We start from the raw sequence: 17,816 nt of genomic DNA on the forward strand, positions 1-17,816 counted from the left end.
ACAGCTTTCTGTACTGCATTGGATGACATCTCGGGGGCAATTTTTTCTTCATAGTAGCTTTTCAAGGAACATGGGAAATTGAACTAGAAGAAGTGGGCCCTGAGAAACTCATAAAGGGAAACTGTGTCCTTGACTCCTGCTGTAACTTTGTATGCAGAGTTCTATAATTAAGTAAATATTCAAGTGGGCATTGGACTTGAGCAAAATAGCTCACAGGTAGACCCTTGAAACCTAACCTGTCTTTAAGTAGAGGAACTTCTTATTAAGGGAAGTGTAAAGATTCTATGAAATCAATAGAAAATGAGCTGGTAAGCTTCATTATAAACTCATTATTAATAATGTTATTGGGCCTTTTATCTTTAAAAGACAGACACAATCTCTTGATGATAATTGAAATTAGGGATAATATGGTTGTTGTAAATGTGCTGTTTTTTGTTTTAAAACAGGTTTAATGACATCCATGTACCTATTCGTCTTGAATGTGTGAAATTTGCAAGTCATTGCCTTATGAACCATCCAGATCTAGCAAAAGATTTAACAGGTATAAGTAAATCTACAGAAGAGCTATTGTTCCCATTCTGTTTTTTAGAATGAAGCTACTCCGTTGAGGTTTCAAAAAGTTATAGTGTGTTTTCATATGGTTGGAACAGTGCATTGACAAAGAACCTAGTACTCTCTTCTACATGTGATAGAGTGGCATGGCTTCCTGTTACCTGGTTCTGCCTCAGAAGCCCCAAGGCACGTGTTGTAATGTGACCATAATGTTTAAATAAGAGTGTGAGTGACATCCAGTGTATTATACTCTATTACAATTAACACGGGTGCAGGATGTCCCACTTACAGAGGATGCTTGTGTCCTGTTTTCCAGGGATTTTCCATTGCACCCACACTCCACACAGTATTGCACACTAATCCCAAGGATTCTTTGAGATCAAGCCCAATAATTTTATATTTTCCAAAATCACAGATGTTTTAATCTGTTTACATATGTAATTAAAAATATTTCTGGGTTACTTGTAGCTCACTTATTGAACGTTAGGCATGAAAAAGTATATTTAAGCCAGGTTACTATTATATAATAAAAGAATGTTCTTCACTGTTCTTTGTGCATGTTTGAAAACTTTAACTTTCCCATTCTGCCACTAAAAGGTGTGATTTGATATTTTAGTGATATTTCTTAAGAGCTTGCATGTGTTGATGCTTGAGCATCAACGTCAAAATAATTTTCTGTTTACTTCCAGCTTAAAACAATTTGAAACTGTGTCTTGTTGGTGGAAGAGTTTTTAAAGCTAATTCTAGTACTTACCTCTCTCTTAAAAAAAAATGATAAGAGTGGTCCTTAACTTTGCAAAGCTAGATTAAGACTGACTTCATTGTGATTTTGACCATATTATTAATTCAAAACAGATTTGGATGTATGTATAAAAAACCACGAGCCAAATGTTGTTTTCTCATGTGGTGCTTTCCATCATATATTGGGGTGCGCTATCTTCTGGCTCATGGCCCTTGAGGGCAATTGGCTGCCTGTGACAAACTATAGACTATGTGCTATAAACAAAAAGATTGATGGAGATGGAAAGTGTGAAAATGTGCTTTGCTTTATTTCTTTTCTGTGTGCTGGGGAGTGTCATTAGGACAGAAAAGCTCTTTATCAGGTGTCAGGCCCTCAACTGCTGTTGGACAAGAACACTGCCTGCAGAATGATTAAATTGGCTTTTTTCATGACTGGAAATGTTTTGTGCATAATATATTTGATTATAACAAACTACTAGCATATTAAGATGAAGTATGAAATTGATAGAGTGATATATTTTTGTTATACAAGCTTCTGTATCATATTTTCTAGGACCATTGTGCCAACAGCAGTCTGTATCAGTTTAGGTGATGGATATTAAATCTAACTGTGGGCGCAATCCTAACCTCTTATGTCAGTGCTTTTCAGCACTGGCATAGCAGTGCCAGTGGGACTTGTGCTGCATCCTGCAGTTGGGTGTCACTCATGGAGGCCTCCTCAAAGTAAGGGAATGTTTGTTCCCTTACCTCAGAGCTGCATTGCCCTTATGTCAGTGCTGGAAAGCACTGACATAAAGGGTTAGGATTGCTCCCTGTATGAGTTTTTAATTACAGTGTCTTTTCTGTACAGAATATCTTAAAGTGCGGTCTCATGACCCTGAAGAAGCCATTAGGCATGATGTTATTGTATCGATAGTTACAGCTGCCAAGAAAGATCTCTTGCTTGTTAATGATCATCTACTTAACTTTGTTAGAGAGCGAACACTCGACAAACGGGTAAGTAATTGTGCATGTTACTTGATCATGAATCTGAGACTGGGGAACTTATTCAGCATGTGAAAAATTTATCTGTTAAAATCTCTCACAAGAATAGTCACAATGTATCCACAGTGACTATCTGCTTAGCACAAGCCATATCCACACCTACCCCCTTCTGCATTTCCTAAATTATGGGATTACATAATCATGAAAGAGCACGAAAAATCTGCAGACCTCTTTTGAATATAGCAAAAAACTTATTCACAACACATGAATTTTCTGCAAAATCATTGCTACAAAGAATGCATGCATCCTAGATTTTGCAGAATAATACATATCTAAAACTTAGGGCTGCTTCACATATTACTAAGTTTTAGATATGTATTGTGTCCTGCCTTCTTTCTCACACAAGGCTGTTTTAGGGCATAATCCTAAGTGCACCCTGGGTCTGTGCAAGTCCCTTGCGACAACCTGGGAGGGTTGCAAATGTGCCGTTAAAGCAGGCAAACCATAGTTTAAAGCTGTCTGCTTTTTTTGTTCCAGTTTACTTGGCAGTCAGCTTCAGAAGTTCATTCCAGTTCCATGATGCAGCAACACCTGAGGCTGAGGAAGGGTCATAAATGTCGTTTGTGAATTTAGACATACATAAGTAGAATCCTGCTGTATCAGTCCAAAAGGCTATCAAGTTAGCATCCTGATTCCCGCAAAGGCTAACCAGATGCCTCTGGGATGTTCGCAGGCAGAAGAAGAAAACAAATGTCTCTTCCACTGTTGCTTCCCTGCAGCAGGTATTCAGAGACTGGAAAATTATGTAATGGAAAGCTACAGTTAGCACAAATATATTTGCAGACTGGCTTCCAAATGTCGTTTGAGAACCTCTTGCAAACTATGTTTTCTGAGTTGCAACATAATGCTAAACCATGATTTTAGTACTATGACGTGTTTCAGTAAGCCTTGGGCCCAAATGCTTCCTCCTCAACACTTAGGAGGAGGAGAGGGAAAGCTTCTACATTAACTTTTGACTAAACCAGTTTTTACATATGAATTCAGGGGACTGGTTTTAGTCTTTCTCTAGTTAATACAAGCCGTTTTCTGACTAAAATCAGAGTAAAAACAGTTTTGTGTGTTCATATGTAGTAAGAACCTGACTTCGGATCCAATCCTATCCAACTTTCTAATGCTGATGCAGCTGTGCCAGTAGGGTGTATGTTGCACCTGTGGTGGAGGGAGGAAGTCATGGAGGCCTCCTCAAGGAAAGGCAGCAGCTTTGCAGTTGCATCGGTACTGCATAGTTGGATAGGATTAGGCTCGAAATCAAAGATTTTACTCACTTTCTCTCGCATGTGGAAAAGCAGAAAAGGCAAGGGAAAATGTATGAGTCTGAGGCTCACCATGGGTTGTTTGTGGTAATCTGAACTATGATTTTGATGCCTGCAGTCTGTTACCAAAATGACCGCAGCCTTCTAGCTAACCTTAGCACATCGGTAGCAAAAGTAGAGAAGGCATTCTTTATCAAATTGTATGTTGTTACTTATTGATTTGTCTCTGTATCTTTATTTTTGACAAGATAATTAATGTCAAATGTAGCTGTTTTTTAAAAAAAGTTCAGTACACTATTGCATTCTTTGGATAATTATTTTATATATTTGAATTCCTATGGTAGCAAACTCTTGAATATGGTGTCTTTCAGCGATTCTCAAACTGTGGGTCTGGGATCCACCAGTTGGTTGTGACTCTGTCCCGAAACTGACAAGGCAATTAGGCTATGCGCATCAAGGGTTAAACAAGCTGCTGTGGGGGGAGCACTGCTGCCCAATTATCATTGTAGCCACTCTCCTTGACATTTATAAATCAGGCAGTGGCCTCTAGGGCCTCTGAAAAGTTTGGGAACCACTGGTATAATTTGGAATGTTGTAGCAGCATATTTAAAAAAATTACATCTCTTTAAGACTTAATACTTGTATGTTTTTAGTGGAGAGTGAGAAAAGAAGCAATGATGGGACTTGCACAGATATACAAGAAATATTCATTGCAATCAGAAGCTGGGAAAGAAGCTGCAAAACAGATTGCTTGGATCAAGGACAAGCTGCTGCATATATATTATCAAAACAGTATTGATGATCGGTAGGTTAGCTTTTGCCCTGAGTACCACCAAGTACCTGATAACAATGAAGGAAGAAAAGGCTCAGGCAGCAATCCGGGAAAAATACACAACGTGTTATGCCAGGGGTGTCAAACATAAGGGAGCTGGGAGCTGGATGTGGCCCATGGAACTTAGGCTCTCCAAGCACCAGTCGCTGAGCTGTGCTGAGGTGTCATTGTTGAAAGGGCAGGTCACATGATAATTGGCTTTCCTATATCTTAAAATATGATCAAGATTAGTGTATTTTCTCTTCCATCATTTGCAGGTAATGAGTTCCTAAGTGAGAAAAAAGTGCTTGGTTATGACTTGCTACATGACATCACTTCTTTAACCTCGCTTTCAGCCCTCAGCAGGCATCATGAATGCTATTCGGTCCACTGTATGAAATGAGTTTGACACCCCTGTTATACAGTAATGTGCCCAGGAGGGTGTTGTAGTTGTACATCTTGACTAGGAGCCCTCAAAATACAGAACTACTTACATTCACGTATCCTTGGCCGTGACTGAGAGATCTCTCTGCATTGTCTTCCATAATCATACCCCTATTCTAAATCTACATAGTTTGTTTAATCAAATGAATACCTAAAAATACTTTGTGTTTTAAGATAGATTCTGTAAATGTTTGTCATAAAAGATGGGGAACATTAAGCTACTTATAACTATTATTTTTATAGGGTTAGTGGAATGTAATTCATTTTCAGTTTTCTAAACTTTTTCTGATTAGTTTTGCTACCTTTGTTTATAAACGTGTTTAATGCTTTTTAATCAGTATAGGATAAAATTAGTAAATCTGTTTTGTATGCATCTAATCATGACCTCATTTCAATAAATTTGTATTCAGTTTGTTAATTGTGCTAGTTTTAAAACTGAAGCTTATTATTGATTTTCCTCTATTTAGGCTGCTGGTTGAACGGATCTTTGCTCAGTACATGGTGCCACACAATTTGGAAACAAACGAGAGAATGAAATGCTTATACTACCTTTATGCAACCCTGGATTCAAATGCTGTTAAGTACGTTTCATTTGATAAATGTAACGCGAATATAAATTTTTCAATGCTAATATAGTTCTTAATGTTGGAGAATTTACACTTGCGTAATCTGCATCTTTATATTAGATCAATGGATGCAGAAATAAGGTGGCATTTTGTGTTCTTCTGCATGTAAAAGAAATTGCACAACAGTGAGGTGCTGACAGTTTTATGTGTGTTGTACATTGCACAAGATAACACATTGCAGAACACAAATGCAAAGTCAGGATTCCATTCTGATTTCTGTGCACAAGAACTTTGTGCTACCACTTGTGTGCATGCAAACGGAATTGTAACTTAGAATACAACCCATGATGAAATCTCTTATCCTTAGAAACGCACGCATATGCACTCTTTATGTCAGAACTTTATAAGTCTAACTGTATAAATTCCAGCTAAAACTGTGGTTGGCTTTCCTGATTTTTGGCAACTTGAGAATCTGAAGTCAATATGTTAATCATAAGCTTAAGCCACAACAACAACAAAAACAAACAAACATGAGAAACAGGTGTATTATAGCATAGCAAGATCTCAAGACAATGTCTTGAGAAAAGGCTACAAGACTGCAGTTGCTTATGTTGTGCAGGTGGGACCTTGGTATCCACTGATTTGACACACCACTGATACTCAGGTCTACCTTTAAATGCCTTGTAACAAGGAAAAAAGCACCGAAGTCCAATTTCCTACCTTTGCACTGTTAAACTCAGTAATTATAATTTCATTCCATTATTCACCCCATCTAGTGGCTGAATGCGGTATAGTGTTAATACCAATGCATTCAGGGATGACAACAGAGGAGCAAGAAACCTGGAAGTAGTTCTTTAAAGCTATTTTTCCACTGATTTGGTATCCACTAGGGGTTCCAGAACAGAATCCCAGTGGATAATGAGGCATGACCTGTAATTTTTTTGTGGTTTCTGTACAACCTTACATAGTGGAGTTTTGTGCTTTGGTTGCTTCTAGAATTTTGTAGAGTGTTGTATTCCTGCCTGTGAGTGGCAAAACCCCTTGCACACTGGGTGCCTTGAAGGCAGTAAGAATGTCCCTTCACTCAGTTTCTTTTCAGCCCCCATTTTTTAGCTGCATCACTAATGGAATGCTTCCGAGTGTTATTTCTTCTCCCTTTTTTATGTGGTTAGTTTTACAAAAATATAAAATAAAAAGAAGAAAAATTGGATGATGCTTTGGATATTTTACATAACATTCTCTTCCTCTTCCTTTTTATATATAAAAATATATATTTTTATTGTTTGCTACAATTTTCTAGGGCTTTTTCAAAAACATTACAGATATGTTCAGGCTGGAACTAACTGAAAACTTAGTTGTTTTCTTTGTGGTTGCAAACTGGTTGACAGTGCATCTAAAATGCCTGCTCAACTAACTATTGTTGTGTATTTTCAGTTCTGATACACATGAGAGACTCAAAATTTGACCATATTCGATAGTTGAATTCAGTAGGTGACATGCTGCTACCATATACTTGAGCGTTAATTAGATTTTAATTAATAATTCCTGTCATGAAGTTATTTAATATCTCTGAGCAGACTGTTTCATGAACACTAAGCATAAAGCTTCAGGCTCATACCAGGTGATCTGAGAATTTCCTGAGTGGGCTGTTACCTACTTACCCATGCTTTAGGGCAGTAGTTTCCAAAGTGGAAACCACTGTGCACCGGCAAAGGCTTCCCTGGTGCGGGTGGTGCTTACTGTTCTACCTGGGAGCCTCGTCAAAGCTCTTCCATTTGCCTCCAATGTTTGTACCAGCTAGTTGTGTCTGCCCAGAAATCTGGATTAAAAACCTGCTGGGGCGACGGAACCCAGAAGCGGCAGACTGGTGAGAAGAATAGGGGCAAACAGTCTTCTCGTTTTGCGGAGGCTCCCTGGTGGAACGGTAAACACCATGGAAGGATTGCAGCAGGCGCCAGATCTGGCCCGTGGGTCAGGGTTCGGTACCCGCTGCTTTAGGGACACATACTGCTGCTTCTGAAATGGCAAAAAATGCAGAAGAGAGCCATTTTTGTTTTAATTGTACTTCCTGTTGAAGAAAAGTGCATTTTGCGCACATTGAAACACCAGGTCTTAGAGGGGACACAGCTGAGTGGCCACGCACTTGCTAGATGAGCAGCATGGAGCTCTGTAACTCGGACATTTGGTGATGACATCATTGCCAAATATCCAGAGGTAACATTGCAACAAGGTCACGACACTATGTAACTACTGAGGGGGTCCATGTACTGGCATGGACTCATTAGACCAGTGGTTTTCAAACACTCAGGGAGAGTTTGAACCGCAGTAAGTCTTGGTGGGGGCGGGGGGGGGGGAGGAAGCTTCAGGGACTGGGATGTACTCATCAGTCCCTGCAGCAGCTGTCCTGGGGTGCGGGGAGTCCTGCGTGAGCCTCTGCAGGGCTCCTCAGTTTGTCAAAAGTGAAAGTGGAGCAATCGTGCTCCACCTCCGCAAAATCAGAAGTGGAGTGTGATCGCTCCACTTTCACTTTTAGAAGCCTGGGGAGCCCTGCAGACACTTGGGCAGGGCTCCCTGCACCCAAGGACAGCTGCTGCAGGGACTGGCGGAGTCCCTCCGCCCTCCGTTAGTGATGCGATTCTGGAGATCATGTTGCTGCCTCCTCCCTGCCCTTAAGGTGGCAGAGGCCAGGGCCTTCAGGCTGGGGCATTGCGACGCCCCAGTTTGAAAACCACTGCATTAGAAGGAACAGTGGATGGGAAGTGGGCTCCCTGTTAACAGTGGTTTGTAAATCAAGAAGCACACCTGAATTGCAGTCCTTTTTCCCTTTTCCAGAGTGAATCTTATCCCTTCCCTTGATGTTTATTGTGGTTTAGAGTTACATGTGTGCTGACGTTAATCATCAGCAATTCTTGAAACATTTGAGTGATCCATTTATGTCGTGAGAGAGAGGCAAGATGTAAATAATTGAAATAAAAATTCAGTTTGTTGTTGTGTATTTATCCAGATTTGTTATCCGCCTTGAGGTCTTTTAAAGATAGATTTGGGATGTAACAGCCATATAATTTAAATAAGTAACTCAACTTGGGTTCCTTTGTAACCATATTTTGCATAGTTTGCTTCAAAACATGGTTTCAAATTCTGAGTTTTGAAGTAGTTTTACTCAGATTAACCATGATTGTGTTTCAGAGCTGGATGCCATTCGTTCCAGACCATTTTTTCTAAAATGAAGGAATGATATGACTGGTCATCTTGAGAAGTAGTTCTATACAACTGTTGTGTTGTATCCTAAATTTAGTTACCCTTGACAACTTTCCTTAGACATAACTATTTAAATTTAGGAAACAACCTAATGTTCTTGTTGACTGTACAACTTCCTGATTTTTTTTTCTAGTTAGAGATTAGTTTTTTTAATACTTAGGCAAGTGTTCTTACTGGTTGCCAGTGATTTATTTAATTTGGATACTTATCTAAGGCTAAGTATTTCCTAGGAGTTTCTTAACACACAACACAGTTCAGCAAGTTGCAATGAATGCTCTTTGTCTAGTATTTATTACTATTTTATTTCAGGGCATTGAATGAAATGTGGAAATGTCAAAATCTGCTGCGCCACCAAGTAAAGGATTTGGTTGACTTAATCAAGCAGCCCAAAGTAAGCTTATTTCTTTGTTTAAATTTTGTTAGTTTAGATTTTCAACCTGCTGCAGTCAAGTTTTATTGTTTTTAGTGTCAGCAATATGAGTTTTGGGAAAACTGGAAAACAATAGAGATGAAGCAGTTCTTTTCTCTGAAACATTTATCTAACATTAACACTGAAAATGTTAGGGGAGGGCACCAGGATGAGGTCTCTTGTTATCTGGTGTGCTCCCTGGGGCATTTGGTGGGCCGCTGTGAGATACAGGAAGCTGGACTAGATGGGCCTATGGCCTGATCCAGTGGGGCTGTTCTTATGTTCTTATGTTCTTAATAGAAAACAGAATGTTAAATTTGGACGGGAGGGATCCTGAACTATGTGTTGGGCCGAAGAAGGAGTCTCTCAAGTCTGCACTGGCAAAGTAGCCGGTGCAGACTTGAGAAGCCCCATTGCAGAGCTTGGGTCTTTCCCCAAGGAGAGCTCCAGTAGCTGCTGCAGGGCTGCTTGGTGCAGCAGTAGCCATTTCAGCACTGCTGCACCCAGCGGCAGTGCCACCTTTAGGATTGGGCAGTAAATTTAAAGTATCCTTGTTCCTTAAAGCAGAGTTTCCCATGAAATCAGAAAGCAGAAACACTGATTTGAGCACTCCAAACAAATTCTCCCCTTTGAAAAGGTACAGAATATCTATATAATCTGTAACTAAAGAATAAACTATACAATTTTCTTTAATCTGTTGTAAAGGCATCTTCCTTATAAACAAATTTTTATATTCGTATGAAGGTTTAGTAACCTAGGGAATTCTGAAATCAGAGTTGGAAACACGTAAATAAAATTAATTTGGTTTCAAATGAAAAGGTTAACAAAATTGACTTACATGGTGGCTGAATATGGCCAGTTAGGGGAAAAATTTAGACTGTGTCTTTCACAGGGTCTGTTCCCCTACCCTCCAGATCAAACTTGGATCATAAGTAAACATGCATCTTCTTGGAAGTACTTTCCAGAAATTCTTCACATTTTTTTTTCTTGTCAAAGCTTCCTCTTGTGGCTCTGGGTTTTCTTGGTTTAGAAAAATGTCTATAACTCCAGTGGAGGTAAGAGACCCATTTCAGGTCCTTTATATGCAAGCAGAGGATTGAGTTATGATGTCTGATTGTACTAAACATGTTGGAAAACACTCCTTGTCTTTGGAACAGTGACTTTCAACCAGTGTGCTGTTGCACATTGGTGTGCTGCAAATGGTCCACAGGTGTGCACAGGAGTTTGGGAGATGGTAATTGGGTAAGAGGCACTTTTTCAAGTGGGTGCTCCTCTTTTATTTAGCAGGGGAAGAGTAACTGACCCTTTTCACTTCATCAGTGTCTTTTCTAGTGGCTGTCTGCTGGTATTTTGTGTCTTTTAGATTGTGAGTCATTTTGGGACAGGGAGCTATTAGTTATTTGATTTTTCTCTGTAAACTGCTTTGTAAACTTTTGTTGAAAACCTGTATATAAATACAGTAGTAGTAGTAGTAATAATTTTTTTATTATTAATAAATTAGCAGGGAAATGTGATGTGAGCCACCCACCGGCAGTGCAGTGTGCCTTGACAACATTAATGCCTTGTCAGTATGCAGTGAGATGAAAAAGGTTGACAATTACTGCTTTAGAGTTAAGAGTTGCTTTAGTTCCATTGTTCTACTTCTTCTGGGACACTTTCTTGGCCAATAAAACTGAGAATGTGGAATAATTTCTTCTTACAAAGTTACTCTATACTAGGGGTGTCCAAACTTTCTGGCAGGAGGGCCACATCATCCATCTGACACTGTGTCAGGGGCCAGGAAGAAAAGAATTAATTTACTTTTCAAATTTGAATAAATTTACATAAATGAATATATTAGAGATGGAACTTATATGAATGAATAAAGGTCTTGCAATAGCTCAAGGCCTATAAAAGGCCTTGCACAAAGCAAGACCAGCCTTTCCTTTGCTGCTGCTGCTGCATCACAGACGTGAAACAGCAAGCATGGATGGAGCCCTCGTCCCACAGCTCACATGAGAGGTCGAACAGTTGGCCGCCACGCTGAGAGCAGTTGCATCAGGCCAGTGTGGGCTCCAGCAAGTCTCCAGAGGCTCATTGGAGACTGGGGGCCCCCTTGGGGCCGGATTGGGAGTCCTGAAGGGCCGCAAGTGGCCCCAGGGCCGGAGTTTGGGCACCCCTGCTCTATACCATAGAGTGACTGAATAGTGGACTATTGGAGCATTCTAGAAATGTCAAGGGATGTTTGATATTCTTCAGTCTCTTAATGGTATCAAAATGGTCATTTGTATTAAGGGCAGTATGGAGGAGTATGAGATGCACAGATCACAATTCCTTGTCATACCTATTAAAATAGATTATGCAGAATTCTGACAGGTAACCAGCACCTTACGCTGCCTGGTTTTACCAATGAGGAATAGGAGAGCTTAATTTTTTTATTAAAATTGCCTCATTTATGCTTAATCCTCCAGAAGACTTTACACAGAAAACTGACAGATTCAAAATGTAGGATGGGAACTCATTCTTGCTGAATTGTTTGAGATGTATTGTAGGTTAGCTAGACTGTGATCCGGAACTGTTGACAACTGAGGTTGCAAACATTAACCTCCACATCTTTGCAGTTGGCACAGGACAGTGAATAAATGAGTATCTCACTGGCTGTTTGACCAGATTTTACATTTTGAGATATGAAAATAGGGAAATTGAAAAATGAAATTATTCCTGGCAGCTGTCTCATATTAGTTGCATCACCAAAATTTAATTTTTGTGTGTTCTCAATTTTGTTTACATTGCACGAAGTACTCTACCCCTTTCTGACATGCTGTCGATATTTTTTCCTGCTAATAGATAGAGGTTAATATTGTATGAGGAGTTTGTATTGATAGCTTGTCTTTATATTTATATAAAGAATAATTTGTTTAAAATCACAGCAGTTTATAGAGAAGAAGGAAAATGGAAGAATGAAAATAGCATAATATTGGAGGGATGGCACCTGTTAATTGTGTACTGAAATAGAACTAAACCAAATGAAATTGTGATTTTGCAAATATTAATTCTACAAATTCTTATTTTAAATTAAAATTGGAAAGCATGATGTTACTGAATGACATTACTCAGAGGGGTGATTCCTGGCCTTCTTTGTATATTGTTTTCATTCTTCTTTTTTGTAATTGTTTCCTATTGTTAATAGTGCAGTATTACTACTCAATTTATGATAAAGCAGTAATAAAATGTGTGTTATAAAACAGAACAACATGCGTATTGTTTCAAGAAACATTTAGCCTATTCACTTAACACAATAAAATGAAAGGACTTTAGCAAAAGATTACTCATTAGGGGCAGGAGGTCTGGTCTAGAGGGTAGAGCCTCCCTTAGCCCGAAGATAACATCAGAAGGTCGCCAGTTCGAGGACACCAGTAGCTCTCTAAATGGCTGAGAATGGTGAGACCTTGAAGCAGCTGACAAGCCGAGCTGAGTGATTCCACCTGCTCTTGGTGTGAGCTAGAAGCGTCTTGGTTGCCCTCCATGTGAGAGATGGAGCTGCTTGTCAGCCTGTGTGGGAGAACTGGAGGCCAAAGTGAGACCAAACCAGGAAGATCCATTCTGAAATGTTGTTGGTTCTTGAAAGATAATGTCTGGGGGCTCAATTCTATCCTCTATTTGTACAAAAGTGAGACTTCTTGTGAGTAAATGTATTTAAGATTGCAGCAAGTATGCAGCAATCTAAAGTATGCAGCAGGTACTGGACTATTGCCCTACTTTGAATAGAGTTGTACTCCCTCTGAAGGAGCAGGTCTGCAACTTGGAATACTCCTGTATTCACAGCTGCTCCAGGATGGCCAGGTATTGGCTGTGATCAGGGGTGCTTTTATCCAGCTTTGGTTGGTGTGCTAGCAGCAGCCATACCTGCATCAGTCAGATCTGACTGTGGTGGTCCATGCCATGGTGACATCAAGATTAGACTATTGTAATGCGTTTTACACGTGGCTGCCCTTGAAGATGGTTCAGAAGCTGTAATTAGTGGAGAATGTGGCAGCTTGTGTGGCTGCTGGAACTTGGTGGTTTGACTCTCATACTGCTGCTTTTGCAGCTGCACTGGCTGGCAGTTCGGTTCTGGACTCAATTCAGGATATAGGTAGACTTGTAAACTTGGCACCATCATATTTTAGAGACCACCTTCTCCCATATAATCCAGCCCATTCTTTCTGGTCATCTGAGAGGATGCTCCTGAGAGTATCTGAGAGTAGTTAGGGTGGCAGCGGCTAGGAAATACAACCTTCTCAGTAGTGTCACTTTATGGAAGTCCCTCCCCTTTGGATTGGGCCTTCTCAGTAGTGGCACCAACGCTATGGAAAACCCTTCCCCTTGACTTAAGAATGGCTCCCTCTCTTGAGACCTTTTGGCGAGGCCTGAAGACCCTTCTGTTTAAACAAGCCTTCTGAGTTCTCGGCCTTTTAACATCTTTTTAACATCTTTTAATATTTTTACAGGCCTGATTCTTTTATGACTTGCTGCTGCTCTATGCTCTTTTTACCTAGTTTTTATTCTGACTGCTGTTTTTTATGATGTTTTTATTTGTTTTTAAATTATGTTTTTAATATGTTGTAAGTCCCTTCGGGGAGAAAGGCGGGGTAAAAATAGTTGTTGTTGTTGTTGTTGTTGTTGTTGTTGATAATAATAATATAATATAATAATATATTATTATTATAATATAATAATTATAAGAACTGCTCCTTCTCTAGAACATTTCCAGTGAGACCTAACAACCTTTCTGTTCCGAAAGGGCTTTTGACCTCAGCAAGGTGTTTTGAGGTGAATGTCTGCTGGTTCTATGGGTGTTTTCATTGTGTGTTTTTTATTAATAATCAACTGATGGTTTTATAGTTGCTACGTTGCCACTGGTCAGTTTTAATATTGTGTGTGCACGCGTGTGTACCTACACTTTTGTATTTATTACTGTGTACTTTATGGTTTTTTAATATGTATTCCATACTCTTGTAATCTGCCTTGGATACCCTTTGGGGAGAAAGGTGTGATATAAACTAAATAAATGTTTAAAGAGAACCTGTGTACTCTGACAATCCTCCTTCTATATTCTTGTCTACTTCTATAACAGTCTTGTCTATTATTGAAAAGATATGTTATATTATTGAAAAGATATGTGTATTATAAATCAGTGTATTTGACATTTGTCTAGTTCAGCTATTGTATGTAATAAGAAGTAATCATGGTTCCTCACAGTATTTGTGACCCTCAGGCTTTCGCAAAAGTAGAGAACATTTTAAAATTTTGATTTTTGGTTTAAAACAAACTGGGTTTGGCTGTGACATGATGTTGGCAAATTCTGGCTTGTTTTAAGCATCATTCATGTTCATAGTTAGGACAATCTGATTTGCTGGGTTTGGCTGCCATGACAAATCCTAGTTTGTGCTAAGCCAAGATCAAAAGTTTAAAATGCACTCTTGTGTAGGAACTTGAGGTTAGTGAATTACCATGATTAAATCACAATTCTATGTTGTGATGCCTGGACCAGGCCTGTGAATTTATATCATCTGGTCTTCGCCTTGAAAAGTGTTTTTTCTTAATTTTCAGACAGATGCCAGTAGCAAATCTATATTTTCAAAAGTGATGGTAATAACAAGTAAGTTTTAATATTTTTAAATTTACTATCTTAACATTAACTTGGTTCCTGGTTAATAGTTTAGCATTGAACTATGGGTAATAAAGACTTCCTAATTTTAAGGTAATGGCTTTTTGAAACAAACTAGAGCAGTGGTTCCCAAATTGTTGCCAACCAGTGGGTCCCGTTTGGTGGGTCACGAAACTAACAGTTAGCCTATGACTAGACTAGACAATTAGATTAGATTATGTGCATCAAGGTTAAACATTCTGCTACTTGGGGTGGGGGAAGTGCCATAGCCAAATAACCGTTATAACCACAGAGTCCTGAGTGGTTGGTAAAGCTTTTTTTTCAGGTGGGTCCCAGTTCTAAAAGGTTTGGGAACCACTGAACTAAAGTAAGTTATATAAAGAAGTCACCCGACCCCCGGCTGTGCATGACCCCCGGCTGTGCTAACCCAGAAGTAATTGACAGTAACATGACAATGTCATTGCCAATTACTTCTGCATTCTGAGCCTGCTGAAACCATTTGGGAGACTCAGAATGTTAGGAGAGGACATGGAGGTGGGTGCAGCAGGGCTTTTCAATCACCTTGCCACACCGTTCAGGCTTCTCCAGAAGCCGGAATGGTGCAGCAGGGAGATTGAAGAGTTTTAAGATGGAACAGGTGGAGGGGGCTGTGGCTGGATTTTCAGGGCCATAGGGCCTCACAGGCTACGTGTTGTCTGTAGGCCTTGTGTTGGACCACCTATGTTAGAAATCCAAGCATCAATTTAGAGATAGTGATTGTTTGAAAGTGGGGATGTTTAAGGTTTAGACTCCATTAAAAAGTAATCCTATTTGTGAATTGCATTGTTAAATAATCATGTCTAATATGAATTCTGTACAGTTTGATCCATATGTAAGTGCTAGGAGTGATGCTTCTACCTGTGACACTTTCTCCCCTGGGAGCCTAGGAAACATTGTATTATACAATCAGTTTGATATAGAGTGATATTTTTTAATATAGGCAGAAACATGTTTTCTTCATGCAGAGTGCCATTTCGTAACACATATGCAGATGAGGGCTTTAACGTTTGATATTGTATTTTGACTGATTCATATGGTATCGCCTGCTTAGAAGAGCTTCAGGGGTTATTTAAAAATCTGCATAACGTGTTATGCAATTTATGCAGTCCCTTCGTACTGAACGCTTGGAAACATCACTGTTTGCTCAAATTGCCTAAGATTTCCTATCAAATTATTATGGAGTATTACAGTGGTTTCAAATATCTTTTTTCATATTGATTATATGACTAACTATTTTGTCTGCTGGTTTGTTTTACCCCTAGATTTTTGTTTTACCCCTAGATTTTGAAGTGGGGATAAATTCTGCCTATCCAGATTTTTTCCTGGATTTAGGGGTTTTGAATAATCTGGTCTTGTTTGTAGAGTGGCAGTATGTTTAGCTAGTTTTCTGTATTTTGATTTCCTGACTTTGTACGGACTGCTATGCAAGTCTGTTACAGCTTTCATTTCCTTTTATGTCTCCTTTCTCCCCCTCTCTGTGACTGATGGGGCATGATCAATGATGCACATACATAAAACCACATGCAAAACGGAATCATTGTATGATGGGGCATAGGAGTGAGAAAAGGACATTGGTAGAAGAGAATGAAAGGCATGGCAACTATTCATGTACCAATTCTGAAATTATTATCATCAGTGCATGAATCTCCTTTTAGTTGTTGATGGCAGATGAAGTTCTGAAAGCATAAGGGTGCTCTATTCATTTCCATACCTGGTAGTGGCATCTGTACTGTTAAGCATCAGCATGGGGATTCCCCTTGAGCTTCGATGGGATGTATGTGTGAAAAATGCTAGCAATAGTGAAAGCTGGCTATTAAAGCTAAACCTTACAAAAATTATACAGTAGTTATTAAAAATAAAATAAAATACTGAGTTCCATGTAATTTATCATTTTACTTTTTAAAGGAAATTTGCCAGATCCTGGCAAAGCTCAGGATTTCATGAAGAAATTCACTCAAGTTCTTGAAGATGATAACAAAATAAGGCATCAGTTGGAAATGCTTGTTAGCCCAACATGTTCATGCAAACAGGCTGAAGGATGTGTGGTAAGGGAAGATACTAAAATATCTGGTTTTGATCATGGAATTGTCTGTCTTCTAACTTTTTTGCAATCAATGTTGCAGCGAGAAATTACAAAGAAGTTGGGCAATCCCAAGCAACCTACAAATCCATTCCTGGAAATGATAAAGTTCCTTCTGGAAAGGATAGCCCCTGTGCACATTGATACAGAATCCATCAGGTATATCTTTTTAATTAATTTAAGGTAAACATTTCTAAAATAGTAAGAGCAGATATTATTCTAAGAACGTGTTGAAATCATGGTAAGGGTTCACACTCTTCTCCTGTAGCTTATGTTATAAGTTGATGCAACTGGTTAAAAAAGCTCTGACAGCTGAGGCAGTCATATGTTTAGTTTATTGATCACAATGTTTAATATTGAGCTAATGAAGCTGCTGCTAACAGGGCAAAAAGGCACTTTTTATACTCTGCTTATATTTAGCTGAGGAAGAGCAAGTATCCAGCTGTTCTAATAGCATCTTTTCTAGTGGCTGTTTGCTGGAGTTTCTTTTGCATCTTTTTAGATTGTTGGCATGTTTGGGACAGAGAACATTTATTTCACATTGTAAACCACATTGTTAACTTTTTTAAAAAGTGGTATTATTATTATTATTATTATTATTAACATTTATATACTGTTTTTCAACAGAAAGTTCACAAAGTGGTTTGCAGAGAAAAATCAAATAACTAATGTCTGCCTGTCCCAAAAGGGCTCACATTCCAAAAGATGCAAAAGAACACCAGCAGACAGTCATTAGAAAAGACACTGCTGAGGTGAGGCAGGCCAGTTACTCTACCCCTGCTAAAAAGAGAAGCACCCACTTGAAAAATATACAAATTCTTAATTTATACAAACTTTAAAAAATACAATCTTTCACATGCAGTTGTACTTTAATCTATTAATATTAACTTAGAATCAGCATAACCTAAAATAATTTAAAGCAGTAATTTATTTTACTTAGTATTTTACCTAGAAATAGTTCTGTGCATTGATTTTCCGTTTGGGATGTTC

The 17,816-nt window shown here is 38.9% G+C and overlaps 1 protein-coding gene across 1 annotated transcript in view; it reads left to right on the forward strand.

Annotated features, from left to right (window-relative positions):
• The window catches only part of PDS5B (PDS5 cohesin associated factor B), a 97,689-nt gene that overhangs the window by 44,551 nt on the left and 35,322 nt on the right, over positions 1-17,816 (forward strand). Inside the window, exons 10-17 of the mRNA XM_066619848.1 lie at positions 447-541; positions 2,144-2,289; positions 4,244-4,395; positions 5,313-5,426; positions 8,979-9,060; positions 14,650-14,698; positions 16,652-16,791; positions 16,870-16,985. Coding sequence (XP_066475945.1) covers positions 447-541; positions 2,144-2,289; positions 4,244-4,395; positions 5,313-5,426; positions 8,979-9,060; positions 14,650-14,698; positions 16,652-16,791; positions 16,870-16,985 — 894 coding nt within the window. The remainder of the gene's footprint in view (positions 1-446; positions 542-2,143; positions 2,290-4,243; positions 4,396-5,312; positions 5,427-8,978; positions 9,061-14,649; positions 14,699-16,651; positions 16,792-16,869; positions 16,986-17,816) is intronic.

The sequence above is a fragment of the Tiliqua scincoides genome, chromosome 3 (genome assembly GCF_035046505.1).
Source record: "Tiliqua scincoides isolate rTilSci1 chromosome 3, rTilSci1.hap2, whole genome shotgun sequence".
Taxonomy (NCBI): Eukaryota; Metazoa; Chordata; class Lepidosauria; order Squamata; family Scincidae; genus Tiliqua; species Tiliqua scincoides.